Here is a 16,294-nt window from a genome sequence, read left to right as displayed (position 1 = left end):
TTCATATGTATTGCATTCATATTGATTTTTCAGGCTGCTACGTTTAAAGGCATCTCCAAAATGAATAATGGTAATAATAGTAAAACACTAAATAGCCATATACAGTAGCAGGCATGTTTCATTGATTTGTGTTATTCATGACAATTATAGATAGATAGATAGATAGATAGATAGATAGATAGATAGATAGATAGATAGATAGATAGATAAATGAAAGGCACTAGATAGATAGATAGTGGCACACACTGCGGTGCATGGGAAGCAGCTGAAGGGCTTAGGAAATACTGTTTATACATCTGCCCAGGGGCGGGGTGCACTGACGCCTTTCTGAGTTCTCTGCAGGTCTTACCCGGAAATCCCACCAGGACCGCCATTTCCAGGAAGGACACATCACTCCGGTTCCGCCCCAAGAATGAGGTCACTTCCGTTCCGCCCCAAGGATGATGTCACTTCCAGTTCCGCCCAGAGGACGACATCATTTCCGCCTCTGCTATAAAGCTCACTGCCTTTGCTTAGGCAGGCAGTTCTGTTTTGGACTCTGTTGTGTAAACAACTATTGCAATGCCTCAAAGACTTTTGCAGCCGGGAAACCGTAATAAACGGGTGGCTGCCCCAAACCTTTCCGCGTCTCTGGTCTCCACTTATTACAGTGGCGTAGTCGGCAGGATGGTGTCCCCGATGAACCCGGGACACGAACTATCATGGAACCAGGTGGGTGAGTACCGGGCCGAGTTTCAGGGCGGGAGTGCCAGAGGGTCAGGAAGGACGCGTGCAGGCTCTGCTCCATGAGCATAACCGGTGGGGACCACCCATCTCGTGGAGAGAAGAGGGGACCCACAGGCGTGGGCTGGCTTCTGGGGAACACACACGAGTGGCTCAGTATGCTCTCCTTGGCAGGAAAGCCGAGCTGCCCATCGGGACCAAGGTCCCAGTTAAGCATGGGTTGTCCCCAGGCCGGCAGGTGAAGGAAATCATAAACTGGGAGTTTAACCCAAGCAAAGGGCTGTCAGAGCAGGCTATGGCTCTCTGGCAACAGGTGGGTGAGTGGCTACGGCCATTCGAGTTAACCCCCTTACAAATAGTGCAGCAAGTGGCCTGTTTTCTGCTGCTGAAAATACTACCCCAGGAATTTGCCCAGCCGCCTGGGGCTAATTCCATTCTATGGACGAGCTGCAGCTCTTGCAAACCCAGAGGCCGGCTGTGAAACCTGGGAGGGCAGAACAGCCTCTGTGGACTACCCGGAGCTATGTCCACATAAAGCAGTCCCTTCCACGCATTCCAGAGCTTGTTCCAAGTCGCCGGGCCGCCTGGCTTGCACCTGTCGGGAACAAGGCGGACCGTAGGGGACAATGGCGGGTTGTTTGTGTGCCCTTAGCAATCCCTGGCGGATAAACATACGGGGAGCTTCTTATTAATGGACATAAGATAACAGCGCTGTTCGATTCCGCAGTAACGTGGTCTGTCGCTGTTTCGCCGCTTTATTCTACCGCAACAGTGGATTAAAAAGAAGACCAGTCTAAAATGTATACACGGAGATATCCGCCAGACAATACCGCCCGTGTTACGTATGTCTCGGAGGAACCCTTCGACAGCTTACCGTGGCGGTGCATCCGATCCTCCGCTTCCGTAATCCTCGGGCGAGACTGGTCTGATAGTAACGGCGGTAGTTTAGAAAGCATTCCCAAAACTTATGGCCTCGCTATAGATGACAACGATTCATCTCAAGTTGCTTCCACACGCGTAATCAGCCGACAGGGAGTGGGGCGGTAGGCCAAGAGAGTGACGAAGACACTCCCGACCGTCGGGCTACTACGCCATCCACTAGCCCGCAGCAGGGAGGAATCTCCGCCCTTGAGGTCAGACCGACCCGCTCTCTGAGTTGCACTTTCAGTTTAGAGCCCCGCTTCTTTCAAGAGAGAACAGTGGAATGGACGACTCTCTGAAACACATAAAGAATGCAGTGGTTCTCGCTAACGCCAACGCGACGATTTGCCCATGCCACAGGGACCTCACTTTGTCGTTGATAATGATTTGTTGTATCGGGTCGCTGAACATGAGGGGAAGGTCCGGAAGTTGTTGCTAATCCCGCTGACCTACCGGGCGCAGGTTTGCGCAGTTAGCACACTCCCACCTTCTTGGAGGCCATCTCGCCCGATAAAACATTAGAGCCAATTAAGCTCCGCTTTTTCTGGCCGGGATTAATGAGGAGGTTGCCGCTGCGCTTTCCTGTCCGGAATGTCAACTGCGGCAAATTCCTAGGAGGGACCGTGCTCCTCTGGTTCCCCTTCCCCTTATTGACGTTCCTTTGATAGGATTGGGGTTGACATAGTAGGACCCTAGAACCCTCAGCCCGAGGATATAAATATATACTCGCCCTCGTGGATTATGCTACCCGATTCCCTGAAGCCGCTCCGCGCCGGCTACCACAAAAATATTGCACGGAACTAGTAGGAGTCTTTTCAGTAGGCATTCCTAGAGAAGTCCTGACGGACCAAGGAACGCCTTTTACCTCGGAAACGCTCAAGGAGACTGCCAAGTTACTGAAAATAAAGCATTTAAAGACCTCGTGTATCATCCTCAAACCGATGGCCTAGTGGAGAGATTTAATCAAACTCTCAAGCAAATGCTACGTAAGGTAGTCAGCAAGGATGGGAGGGATTGGGACCAACTCCTCCCCTTGTCCTCTTTGCATATCGGAAGTTCCTCAGCCTCTACGGGTTCTCTCCATTTGAATTACTGTCACGGAAGACAACCCGGGGTTTATTGGATATTTTAAAAGAGGGCTGGGAAGGGGAGGCACAGCCCTCCACTAATATTTTGGAATATATCCCAATTGCGCGTAGATTTGATGCAATAAGACCGATTCTAAAAGTCATATAGAGAGGCACTTAATCAGCACAGGCCCGCTTTATGACCGTGGCACGACTCTCCGGAGTTCCAACCGGGGATCGCCATGGTATTGGTACCAACTTCTCACTCTAAACTGCTCCCATTGGCTAGGCCCCTACGAAATTAAGGAAAGGAAGGGATTGGTTGACTATTTGGTGAAACAGCCCAATCGCCACCAGCTGAGCGAATATATCATGTAAACCTGCTGAAACCGTGGAAGGAGAGGGTCCCGATCCCTCCTCCCGACAGCCCTGCTCTCTCGCTGAAGTAAGTTCCCTTAATTTCGGCGAGCAGCTATCCCCAGGCAGAAACAAGAGCTCAAGCAGCTATCCGCCTGTCCCAGAGGTGGTAAGTGAAAACCCGGTCGGACCTCTCTGATTGCGCATGACATATTGACTGACCGGGTGATCGTCCGTGAGCGACCCTACAGACTCGGAGGCAAAGAAAGTAGAAGTGGAACTGGAAATCAAGCGAATGCTGGCACTAGGAGTAATCGAGGAAAGTAGTAGTCCCTGGTCCAGTCCCATCGCCTTGATTGCTAAGCCTGACGGCAGTTGGAGGTTTTGCAATGACTTCCGTCGGCTTAACCAAGTTTCCATTTGATGCTTATCCCATGCCTCGCGCGGATGACCTCCTCGAGAGACTGGGACCAGCCAAATTCTTGACTACACTTGACATGACAAAGGGGTACTGGCAGGTTCCTTTAACGGAGTCCGCGAAGGAAAAACGCGCTTAGCACTCCTAGCGGACACTGGCAGTATCGCGTCCTTCCATTCGGGTTACACGGGCCTGCGACTTTTCAGCGCCTGGTGGACAAAGTGCTCCGCCCCATAACTCGCTCTGTGCTGCCTATCTGGATGACGCGTCATCTATTCCAGCACCTGGAAGGAACACATACAGCAGGTCACAGCAGTATTACGGACACTGGGAGAGGCGGGCTCAATCAACCCCAAGAAATGTTTCTTTGGATTGAGGAAGCCAAATATTTGGGCTACCTAGTGGGCGGGTACTGTGAGGCCACAGTGTTCCAAGTTGCAAGCCATAATGGCCTGGCCCCGTCCAGAAACCAAGCGGCAAGTCCAATCCTTTCTCGGTTTGGCGGGTACTACCGCCCGGTTTGTGCCTCGCTTCTCCGAGAGCGCCTTGACCGACTTGACAAAGAAAAGAGCTCCTAATACGGTGGTATGGTCTGATAAAGCGGGGCTGCATTCAGTGACTTAAAAGGGCTCTGACTTCAGCACCTATCTTGATCTCCCCTAACTTCTCTCCCTTTATCCTCCAGACGGACGCCGGACACAGGCTTGGGTGCCGTGTTGAGCCAAAGCGCCGACGGTGTTGAACACCCGTTATGTACCTGAGCCGGAAACTGTTGGACAGGGAGACCAGGTACGGCGGTGGAGAAAGAGGCTCTGGCGATCAAATGGGCGTAACTCAGCTGCGTACTACCTCTTGGGTCGTGTTCACTCTGGTGACGGATCATGCACCTCTGAAGTGGATGGCCCTTCACAGGGAGTCGAATCCACGGGTCACGAGGTGGTTTCTTGACCTGCAGCAGTACAAGTATACGCTGTTCATCGACAGGGGTCTCTTCATGCCAACGCCGATGCCCTCTCCGGGCCCACGACCTCTGGGTAGGTCGCCCACCCGACGGGTCTGGGCTGAGGGGGGAGTCTTGTCACACACGTGTGCATGGGAAGCAGCTGAAGGGCTTAGGAAATACTGTTTATACATCTGCCCAGGGGGGGGCGGGGTGCAATGACGCTCTTTCTGAGTTCTCTGCAGGTCTTACCCGGAAATCCCACCAGGACCGCCATTTCCAGGAAGGACACATCACTTCCGGTTCCGCCCCAAGAATGAGGTCACTTCCGGTTCCGCCCCAAGGATGATGTCACTTCCAGTTCCGCCCAGAGGACTACATCATTTCCTCTGTGCTATAAAGCTCACTGCCTTGCTTAGGCAGGCAGTTCTGTTTTGGACTCTGTTGTGTAAACAACTATTGCAATGCCTCAAAGACTTTTGCAGCCGGAAACCGTAATAAACGGGTGGCTGCCCCAAACCTTCCGCCAGCGTCTCTGGTCTCCACTTATTACAATAGATAGATAGATAGATAGATACTTTATTAATTCCAAGGGGAAATTCCCATACTCCAGCAGCAGCATACTGATAAATAACAATATTAAATTAAAGAGTGATAACAATGCAGGTAAAACAGACAATAACTGTATAATGTTAACGTTTACCCCCCCATGGGTGGAATTAAAGAGTCGTATAGTGTGGGGTCTCCTCAGTCTGTCAGTGGAGCTGCTCCTCTGTCTGGAGATGATCCTGTTCAGTGGATGCAGTGGATTCTCCATTATTGCCAGTATTTTTTAAACAATATTTTAGTAAAAATATTCATAATAAGGATATGCATAATGCTTCAATTCATTGGTAGGCAGGATGTGGGTCATTAAATCATGGATGGTGGGTCACCTGCTCACAGATTCCTCTAACAAACACCTCCTGATCTGCCCTCACAGCCCTGACAACCATCCTTCTCAGTTCCCTGTACAGACTGGCGTTGCCAAGCTGTGTGCTGCAACTCCTCTCCATGATATCCGGGGTGCCCTGTGAGATGAAACATCTCTTTCTGGGCACACTGGCAACACCAACACAACCTTCAGCGTCTTGCCATGGAAAGTCTCCCACATCACATTAGGGTCAGCAGTCGCACACAAGTCCATAAGTTCCTCACACAAACTGCGTGGAAAGCCATTAGAAACAGCCTGATCTTGGAGTCTGGCCAGGTCCAGCCTCATTCACCTAGTTAAACATTGTCGGGCAACCAGTGCGCGCTGTGGAATTTTCTAGGGGCCGCGAAAACTTTTGCAAAATATTTAAAATTGATAACGTTTAAAAAAATATATTTTATGTTGGAAAAACAGATAACAGAACAAGTCTAAGAACGCAGAGACTTCAAATGATCGACAAGGAAATGCGCTGCCTGTCTTTCGAAAATCGATCCTCGCTTCAATCTCATATGTGCTGAAAAACAATCTCAACGTTCACATTAATTATATTTAAGATTTATACTTTGACTCCTTTATTAATAAACTGTCTTTCAAACTTGTAAAATTAACTGTTTTTATTGCCGATTGTCCATAGATTGTGTCGTCACGACTTTATTTATGGGCAGTCCCTCTGGTGCGCCTTGAAGAAAATTTTGGACTTAGTGCGCCTTAGCTTTCGAAAAGGTTGCCTTTCACTGACCTAGTAGGTGGTAGCCTGCTGAACCTAAGTTGGATCTTCAGAGTTGCAGCAAAAAGTCTGTGGTCAGAATTCACAAACTGGGCACTTCCTGCAGACCCTGCAGTTTTGTAGGAGCCTCCAGTGCCTACCCACAAGGATGTGATCGATCGATCTTCACCGCGCCACCAGTGCATACTCCCCGACTTGACTTGACTTGACGTGATACTATTAACAATGGTAGGCACTTTATTAGGTTCAAAGGTTTAAAAGACGATCAGATTAATTGTGGTTTACAACTAAGGGTTGGAGTGCTAGTGTGAAAGGTGCTTTTGATTCGACTTGCATTGTAAGCATAGAAAAGGGTTAAGTACTGCAAGATCTCCAGAAATGATATAATAGATAAGCATGGAAAACAGCTCAAGGAAAGCTGTGGATTATTATTATTATGATTTTTTTTTTTTTTTACAGTATTCATTTATGTGGACAACTATGTATGAGGCCCACCTGTCTGTGAGGCATGCAGTCTCGGCCTTCACTGGGAGAGCGTGACCACCGGCGATCCCTTATTCGCTGTCCACCATAATCATGACGCTCAGGAGGGTAGCGGTCCTTATCCACTGAACCATGGTGATGATGATGGTGGTGATGGTGCTTCCTGTCCTTTGGCCGACCACGCTCCCGGTCTTTTTCCTTTGGAGGTAAGTCTCCCGACTGAGTTGTTGTGCTGAGGTCGGTGCCTAATCCTGAAAACCAAGAGATGGGTTATAGGAGAACACACTGCAGCCAGAGTCCAGTGGGAAATACTGAATGTCATTTGGTTTCTACACACAATACAGCATATTATTTTACAATCCGTGTTTTTAAAAAACTTTAATTTTTTAATACTTTCAGCTATAAATGTGATTACCTGGGTGAAATGAGTATTAGGGACTGAACATGGAAGGAGAAAATAACCATGGGAATGAAATGAAAATGTGCAGGTAGGGGGGTTAAATTATCAAATCATTTTATATTCTGAACACATTTCTGTTGATGAGATACAAAGCGGAACATTTAGTTCAAGTTAGACTGTTAAGTTGTATGTTGCAAACTATTGGTGATCCTATTAAAATGCAGTCAGGTACATTAGCTTCAAACAGAAGACCAAACTTTTCTTGTAGCTCCTAGTGAAATGGTGCCTGACCTCCTTGGCACCCCCAGAATGCTGCACCGATTTATTTTGTGCAAATTCAAGCACACGCAGCTAGCGAGGGAGGGAAGGCGGGACCTCAGGAGTAATGAGCCGGGTGGAGCCATCCTCTCTCAGCGCCAGCCTCCATTTGAGTTTCTCCACCTTTTTCACGTGTTGGAGCCGTGACCTTGCCTCCTCTTAGCTAGTGGTACCTGCATCATCTGGAGATTGTTAAGGTGTAACGCTTGACGCTTTTTGACAGAGAGAACAGAGCTCTGTCTGTTTTAGAGGGTACCTCCTCACTCCGCCAGCCTTGAGTGTATCTTACCTCCGCTTAGCTAGCGAATGAGAGAAATACTTAACGGATTTAGATCTGTTTTTTCTAGAATTTGCTTGAACATTCCGGTAGATTTTGAGACTTCTGTTATCGCACTAAGAATCATAGTTTGCTAGCAGGAGTGATTTATTTTGCTAATCCGAGACAGAGGATGCGGCCGAGGGAGGGGAAGAGTGACGTTAGGAGTGGGGAGCTGGGGCCTCCTCACTGTCCTGTTTCACTACTATAGCGAGCCGCTAGGCTAGTTATATATATTTGCAGTTGCCACTAACACATGAAGTTTCCCATTTACAATCTTGTTTTTCCCATAGTATGTGAATATGGTACATGCCTTCCCAGGAGAGTAGACTTATTGTTGTTTGGCATCATATAGTTCCTGTAATTTTATAGCCATTAAAATACTCTCTGTTTAAAAAACTCTCTGGTGAAACCTGATTTCACTGCACCCACCAGGGCCTTTCTGTTTTTCAGTGACCTCGGGATAGAGTTTACTATAGACAGCCATCATGTAAAATAAAGATTGTTGTGTTTGTAGAAGATTTTAAAAGGCATTATTGATTAATATTAAAAGAGACATTTATTCTGTCCAATATATTTATAAAAACTGCTATTACAAGTGAAATGGGGGCTGTATGCATGCATAAATACAGTAGATACATCTTCCAACTTGCTTATGCCAATTCAGAGTTGCAGGGTAGAAAACCTATTATGGAAGTACTGGGTGCAGGTGAAGAGCCAACCCTGGACAGGGAGACAGTGCTTTACGACCCACCTAGCACACTCACGTGGGCGCATTGAGAGTTACCAGTTATCCTAAGCTGTACATTTCTGGGGACCCACACAGACAGAGTGTGTAAACTCCACATAGACAGAGTCGCTGGATGTGTGAAGCAGCATTACTTGTTAAATGTATCTTTATTTATATATTCCTGTGTATTTACTTACTTATTGATTGATGGCTGTATTATTTGCCTTGTGAGTTTTTATCCTTTTTTATGTTTCTGCTGCTGTCTGCATTTGAATTTCCCCATGGGATTAATAAAAGGTTAGATAGATAGATAGATAGATAGATAGATATGAAAGGCACTATATAATAGATAGATAGATAGATAGATAGATAGATAGATAGATAGATAGATAGATAGATAGATAGATAGATAGATAGATATGAAAGGCCAGTGGTGTAGCATGGGTGTCAGCTGCCTAGGGCGGAGGAAAATTTCGCCGCCCCCTTATTTAAGTATTTCAATTTAAAAGACTAAAATATGCAGTAATTCTTTGCTGCCGGGGCGGGCTCCCCACTACGCTACGCCACTGTGAAAGGCACTATATAATAGATAGATAGATAGATAGATAGATAGATGTGAAAGGCACTATATGATAGATAGATAGATATGAGAGGCACTATATAATAGATAGATAGATAGATAGATAGATAGATAGATAGATATGAGAGGCACTATATAATAGATAGATAGATAGATAGATAGATAGATTTGAAAGGCACTATATGATAGATAGATAGATAGATAGATAGATAGATAGATATGAGAGGCACTATATAGTAGATAGATAGATAGATAGATAGATAGATAGATAGATAGGATACTTTATTGATCCTGAGGGAAATTCAAGTACTAGTAGCCAAGAATTAATTACGGTATACTGAGTTAAATAAAAGGATTTAAGCACACTTACTGCACACTAAATAATGGGCTCAAATAATTGTGCAAATGATACTGCTACCAAAGTGACAGGTGGCACATAATATCAAACTGACAGATACTAAAGTGACTTAATGTAGAATAAAATAAAGTGACATGGCTTTTGCTGATAGGGTAATAATAAACAAAAAAAAGGTTATATGTACAGTAATGTCCAATTAGTGAGATATTAGATACACTTTATGTAGTGCATAGCTAATACATCTAATATACAGTAGCTTATGAGAAGAGAAGGAGTATCAGGTTCAGAGCTCCACTGTTGTAAAGAGTTGAAGAGTCTAATGGCTCTGGGGACCAAAGATCTTTTGTATCTTTCCATATTGCAGTTCTGTGATAGCAGTAACTCCTGCATTAAAATGACACATTCTAAGGGAGCCATTAATGTAAAAATACCAAAAAAATAAGCAAGGTATTTACAAATACAATTAACAAACAAACAGATATCATTGGCTGTTTATAAACATCGATATCATGTAAGACTCCTTATAAAAATAAAAAAGCTTCTTGCCTGTGTCTGCATCAGTATATCTGCTAAGTGACCTCTCAGAGGTGCGATGTCCTCTCTCTCGGCGGCGATGATGTCGCTGGTTCTCCTCTGGGATTACCCGCTCGAGGGAGTAGTCGTCAAGCCTCATACCTTTGGACCGGCCATGACCGAGGCTGGAAGCTGAGCGCTTCATTGGGCTTGTGTCCGTGATGGTCTGCAAGGATACAGAGACAGTAGTGACAGTTAGTGGGGATCATTTTTCCTGATGTGTGACATTTGGCATCTCTTCACCACTGTATTCTACTGTTTACAAACAGCATGCACAAGAAACATGATTACGATTTTACAGATTTCAGTTATTCATGTCAAAGTTCTATGATATGAAAAATGAATATGATGCAGTCATCTACACAAGCAGATGGAGCATTGTACTTTTAGAGTAATGCATTTTTAATAGTTTAAACTTTATTCAGAGGTTATGCCAGACTTCATATGAGCACTATAACCCCATAAGTCTGAAACACTCTTTAGCTCAGATGTTGGTGCTTTTGACATTGATTATGTTTTAATACTGTGTATTGCAATTTTCTGGTTATCAGTTTCATCCAATGAGAGAGAAAGAGCTGTGCCACTGAAAGATGTCTCCTTTTGCCTCTTCGGTAGACATTCTAGGCCTTAAAATAAAGGTGAAATACTTCAATGAAAATGCTAAAAATCTTACAGATCTGAAAATCATTAGCCAGTCTTTGATAGTTACACTTTGCTTTTTAATTTCCCTTCTTACTGTTCAAGAATGAGATGACTGATGGTTGCCACCCAGGAAAACACATTGTCATGATGCCTTAATTGACTGTCCTCTACTCAGCTTTATCGGATGCTAACAATACTCCACTGATAAAGAATACCATCTCAATGTTATCTTCCTGTAATATCAAGATGCCAGTTTGTGCAGATGTTCATTTACTGTATATGACACATATACAGTTACGCAAAATAAGGCCTAAAATAAGGCCTTTTTTAGAATTTGTTTTTTAAAAAGTTTTGCAAATTCTGCTGTAGTCCTTGAGGTCACGTCAAGGTAGTATAATATGAGAGGCAAAGTCCCATATGCACTTAACTACTGTATGTCGGCCTACACAGAGCCAATACCCCCAGCCGGTTACTGAAGTACAACTGGGCTACAATGAATAACCATTGGACCGCGTCTTTCTTGCAGATTCTTAATACAGTAGTAGGGAAGAAGATGTGTGTTTAAACAGCAGTAAATTAGCTGTGCGTTATCTTCAAAAGCAGTCCTCTAGTGCACTTTAACCTTGAAACAAAACCTACCAGCCATAAAGCTTATTCCAGGGGTAAGGGATGTGGTGGCATACTGGTGTGTAGATGGAGCAGGCAGAAAATTGAGAAATACGTTTGTGGGAGTGTAGGTGAGTGAGAACTTCTCTGAGCTAACAATGAGCATTGGGACATATTCTTTGTGGTTTTGAAATATAATCAATGAGTTGCCAGTTTGCTCCCCAAATCTAACACCCGTGTAACCCGGAGTGAGTCATGTGCTGTGCCAGTAGTATAATTCTTAAAAAAAAATAAAAGATATATGCTTGTAAAGCACCCTTGGATAGTGTATATTATGAATGTATTAGTGTCCTGTATATACAGTATATATATATATATATATATATATATTGAAAAAGTCTACTCGTGGAAGTGTGTGTGTCTGTCTGTCTGGCCCAGAAATGACAGGTAGAGTTGGGGTAAAAACTCCACCTCCAAGGAAACAAACTCGCTAGCGCTAACACAGAAGAGGCTAACACGTCAACAAAACAGAATCCCTTTTACTTTTCCTCCTGCCGCTAATACACGGAGACAAGCATGTCGACAAAACAAAACTCAAGAAAGACAAAGTCGATTAGATGGTAATGCACAAGCGCGAGCACATTGGCAAAACGAAACCTCCAAAGAAAGAGTCACCACTTAGCGCTAAATATAGAAGTGAGGCAACACATCGACAAAACGGTATCCCTTTTACTTTTCCTCCCACCACTGATACACAATCGAGACGAGCACGTAGACAAAATGAAACCTCTGAAGAAAGACAAAGTTGCTTAGCCGCTAATACAGAAGTGAGGCTGACACGCCGGCAAAACAAATCCTCGGAGAGAGAGCGCCAGAGTAGTTCTGTTCAATTAGCTGGCAACTCTACATTTCAATTGTTTTTGACGATTTCAATAGTTTCTAGGACCCTGGGCTTTTACAGCATAGGCTTATACAGCTAGTGTATATATATATATATATATATATATATATATATATATATATATATATATATATATATATACTGCTCAAAAGAATTAAAGGAACACTTTTTAATCAGAGTATAGTATAAAGTCAATGAAACTTATGGGATATTAATCTGGTCAGTAATAGCAGAGGGGGTTGTTAATCAGTTTCAGCTGCTGTGGTGTTAATGAAATTAACAACAGATGCACTAGAGGGCAACAATGAGATGACCCCAAAACAGGAATGGTTTAACAGGTGGAGGCCACTGACATTTTTTCCCCCCTCATCTTTCTGACTGTTTCTTCACTAGTTTTGCATTTGGCTACAGTCAGTGTCACTTATGAGGTAGCATGAGGCGATACCTTTGGGCCCTACAGGGGGTTGCACAGGTAGTCCAACTTCTCCAGGATGGCACATCAATACGCTCATTGCAGAAGGTTTGCTGTGTCCCCTGCACAGTCTCAAGGGCATGGAGGAGATTCTAGGAGACAAGCAGTTACTCTAGGAGAGCTGGAGAAGGTCATAGAAGGTCCATAACCCATCAGCAGGACCAGTATCTGCTCCTTTGGGCAAGGAGGAACAGGATGAGCACTGCCAGAGCCCTACAAAATGACCTCCAGCAGGCCACTGGTGTGAATGTCTCTGACCAAACAACCAGAAAGACTTCATGAGGGGTGACCCAAGGGCCCCATGTCCTCTAATGGGCCCTGAGCTCACTGCCCAGCAGCATTAGCTCGATTGGCATTCGCATAGAATACCAGGATTGGCAGATGCACCACTGGTGCCCTGTGCTTTTTACAGATTAGAGCAGGTACACCCTGACAGAAGTGAACGGGTCTGGAGAAGCCATGGAGAACATTATGCTGCCTGTAACATCATTCAGCATGAGCAGTTTAGTGGTGGGTTAATGATTGTCTGGGAGGCATATCCATGGAGGGTCACACAGACCGCTCAGGCTTGACAAAGGCACCTTGGCTGCCATTGGGTATAGGGATGAAATCCATGGACCCATTGTCAGACCCTATGCTGGTACAGTGGCTCCTGGTGCACGACAATTCCTGGCCCTCATGTGGTGAGAGTATGCAGGCAGTTCCTGGAGGATGAAGGAATTGATACCATTGACTGGCCACCACACCTTTCCTGACCTAAATCCAATAGAACACCTTTTGGGACATTATGTTTTGGTCCATCCAATGCCACCAGGTTGCACCTCAGACTATCCAGGAGCTCAGTGATGCCCTGGTCCAGATCTGGGAGGAGATCCCCCACAACACCATCTGTCATCTCATTAGAAGCATGCACCGATGTTGTCAGGCATGTATACAAGAACACAGGGGCCATAAGCAGTCTGCGTATAATTTGGAGTTGCTGCAATTCAATTTGGCAAAATGGACAGCCTGCCACATCATTGTTTCACTCTGATTTTGGGCGTCTTTGAATTCAGGCTCGTAGGTTGATCATTTTCATTTCCATCAAACGATGTCATCCTTTCGTTCCTAACACATTACCCAGTCTATATCAGTATAGATATCCAGGAGGATCTCTTTTCCCATTGAGATCTGATGTGTTTCAAAGTGTTCCTTTAATTTTTGAGTTTATATATATATATATATATATATATATAAAGTTTAATCAATGGTTTTGATTTCCTGTATGTCTAAATGAGTCACCAATCGATCATTTAAAAACTAATTTAATTATATATCTAAGATTGTGAAGTGTCTTGGGTTGATACACAGTGCAGAAGACAGCAATTCAATCACTACCATTAACTCCTTGTCTGACCTTGAGGGGGTCTCCTTTCAACATTCCAATTGTAAAAACACTGTACATGCAAAAATGTACAATAGGGATCATTTCTAGCATACCTTAAGATTGTGTTCACTGCAGCGAGGTTGAGGTCATTTACTCTTGATGGGTGGGTTGTTTAATAATTAAGCACAAAGCACTAGTGTAGACTGCAGCAGTTCAGTATTGTCATGATCTTTGGTCTGTATGAGATACAGTTATATGATCCATGCACTGCTGCACACAGCACTAAACATCCACTGAATTTCAACTCATTGATACTCGCAATTTACATAATGAAGCCAAAATGATTAGATGACATATGAACTCTTACAGATCAGCTCTGTAAAACCATGCCACAATCACTTGATGTGTTTCAGCAAAGGCTCGAAAATGAGACCAATGCACTGTGTGGAAGTTCATCTAAAAGATCAGCAACTCCTGATTAATTTAATTTGAAGCAGAAACCTGGGACAAGAAAAACCAATGTTGTTTGCACCGAGAGCAAGTCTTCTTTGCTGCCAGGCTCTTAAAGAATTTGTGTGTCATACTTTGGCTTCTTGTTTCTAAATTAGTAATGAGGATTCAAAAGCTGGCACACAGTTTGGCTTTTCAGTTAAATTTTTGGTAAACTCTTTATTCATGTGTGTTACTTTACAGAACTATATTCACTCTTTAAGTCCTTTGCTCATTATAATTTATCAAAATCAGAAAACTTTATTAATCGAAGGAGATTACTTATGTTACAACTTAACACCTAGACGTGGACATGTTACACTAAGGGCAAGTATAAAGTAATCATGTAAATATAAATAAGGTATAATAAATGTAAGTATCAAAACTAAAGTACAGAGTGTTGCATCTTAAGTTAATATTGCACATTATGAGAACAAATAAGATTATTCTCATGTGAAGAGCGACAATTTATTGCATAAGAACAGATTGTATGTTGCACATTTCAAATACTTGAAAAAATGTACCTGGATATCCAATAAAGAAAATGGTAACAACTTAAAGTGTGGATGAGCTGACGGAAAAGAGTTCTAGAGTCTGATGGCTGTGGACGTTCAGTGGAGCACTTGATGCTAGTCAGTCTACTGCTGAAGACGCTTCCTGTCCAACCACAACACTATGACGGGCTGACTAGCGCCAATAACGGGACCAAGCCCAGACAACATTCTCTGATCTGCCACGTTTCCAAGCTGTCAAAGTTTCTCCTACCACAGAGGCAGCCTTTCTGAATTAGTCTGTTTAGTCTCCTGATATCTGCCACTTTCAGGCTGCTCCCTAAGCATGCCACAGCGAAAATGGCACTGGCAACCACGCTGTTATAGAACATCCACCACATAGTGTTGCCTGACACTAAAAAGATCTGAGCTCAGTGTAGGAAATACAGCCTGCTTTGACCCTTCTTGTATACGGCCAGCGAGTTCCTGGACCAGTCTAGCTTATTGTTCATATGCAACCCTAGATACTTGGGACTCCTCAACAATCTCCACCTCCACACCCCTAATAGACAGGGAATGGCTGGAGATCGCAATCTTCTTAAATCAACTCCCAGTTCTTTAGTTTTACTGGCATTGATCTGCAGTTGATTCAGCTCACACCAGTCAACAAAAATGTCCACTACCTCTGTATTCCGTTCTCGTCTCCATGTCTGATACTACCAACTATTGCAGAGTCAGCAGAGAATTTCTGCAGATGGCAGCCCTTCTGTTGAAACTAAAATCTGTAGTGTAGGGTGGAGAGGAATGGTGACAGAACTGTCCCTGGGAGCACCAGGGCCACACAGCACGGTGTCAGACACAGAGCCCTGTACAGCACAAACTGTGGCCTTCCCGCAGATAGTCCATGATCTACGAAACTAAGGGAGCATCCACTTGCATTTCGAATAGCTTACTCTCCAGTCTGGCTTTGGGTGGCTAGTGTTAAAGGCACATGAGTACTTATGTACCTTTGGTTGGGGTATTTATGTGTGTTATGTGCAAGAAAATACTACGAAGCCAAGAGAGGCATGCAATATTTTTTATTGTCTCCTCGAGATAACGGAATAGTTTTATCGAGATGCTGAGAAATTGAAAATTAGCTTTCTTGAGATAACAGAATAATTTTATGCAATCTCAAAGAAACGAACAACCTTTCTCCTGGCATCGGCAGCAATTGCGCCCTAAGCCTTACAACTCTTAAATGACGGACACTAACATTCTTATTTTCTAAACTAAGGCATAAACATATTTCAGCCTGTGTCAAACCTTGACTGAACAAAATGTGCGCCTGATCAATACAGTTCTGCTCTTCTGCCATTTCAAACAGGCGTGGCTTCATAAGGTAAACATACGTTAGATAGAATCCTTATATATTGATACTATCCGTTTTGGTGTGAATACGAC

At 44.2% G+C, this 16,294-nt stretch overlaps 1 protein-coding gene across 1 annotated transcript; it reads right to left on the bottom strand.

Annotated features, from left to right (window-relative positions):
* Window positions 1-6,621: 6,621 nt before the first annotated feature.
* Window positions 6,622-10,170, bottom strand: LOC120519790 (voltage-dependent P/Q-type calcium channel subunit alpha-1A-like; the record flags this gene model as incomplete). Its single annotated transcript, XM_039742602.1, has 2 exons — window positions 9,858-10,170; window positions 6,622-6,860 (listed from the first exon to the last, which is right to left on the bottom strand). Coding segments are annotated over exons 1-2 (411 nt in total), but the record flags the coding sequence as incomplete, so codon positions are not given.
* Window positions 10,171-16,294: the final 6,124 nt, after the last annotated feature.

This window comes from Polypterus senegalus, unplaced genomic scaffold (genome assembly GCF_016835505.1).
Source record: "Polypterus senegalus isolate Bchr_013 unplaced genomic scaffold, ASM1683550v1 scaffold_691, whole genome shotgun sequence".
NCBI classification, from domain to species: Eukaryota; Metazoa; Chordata; class Cladistia; order Polypteriformes; family Polypteridae; genus Polypterus; species Polypterus senegalus.
This window is presented reverse-complemented; position numbering and strand designations above follow the sequence as displayed.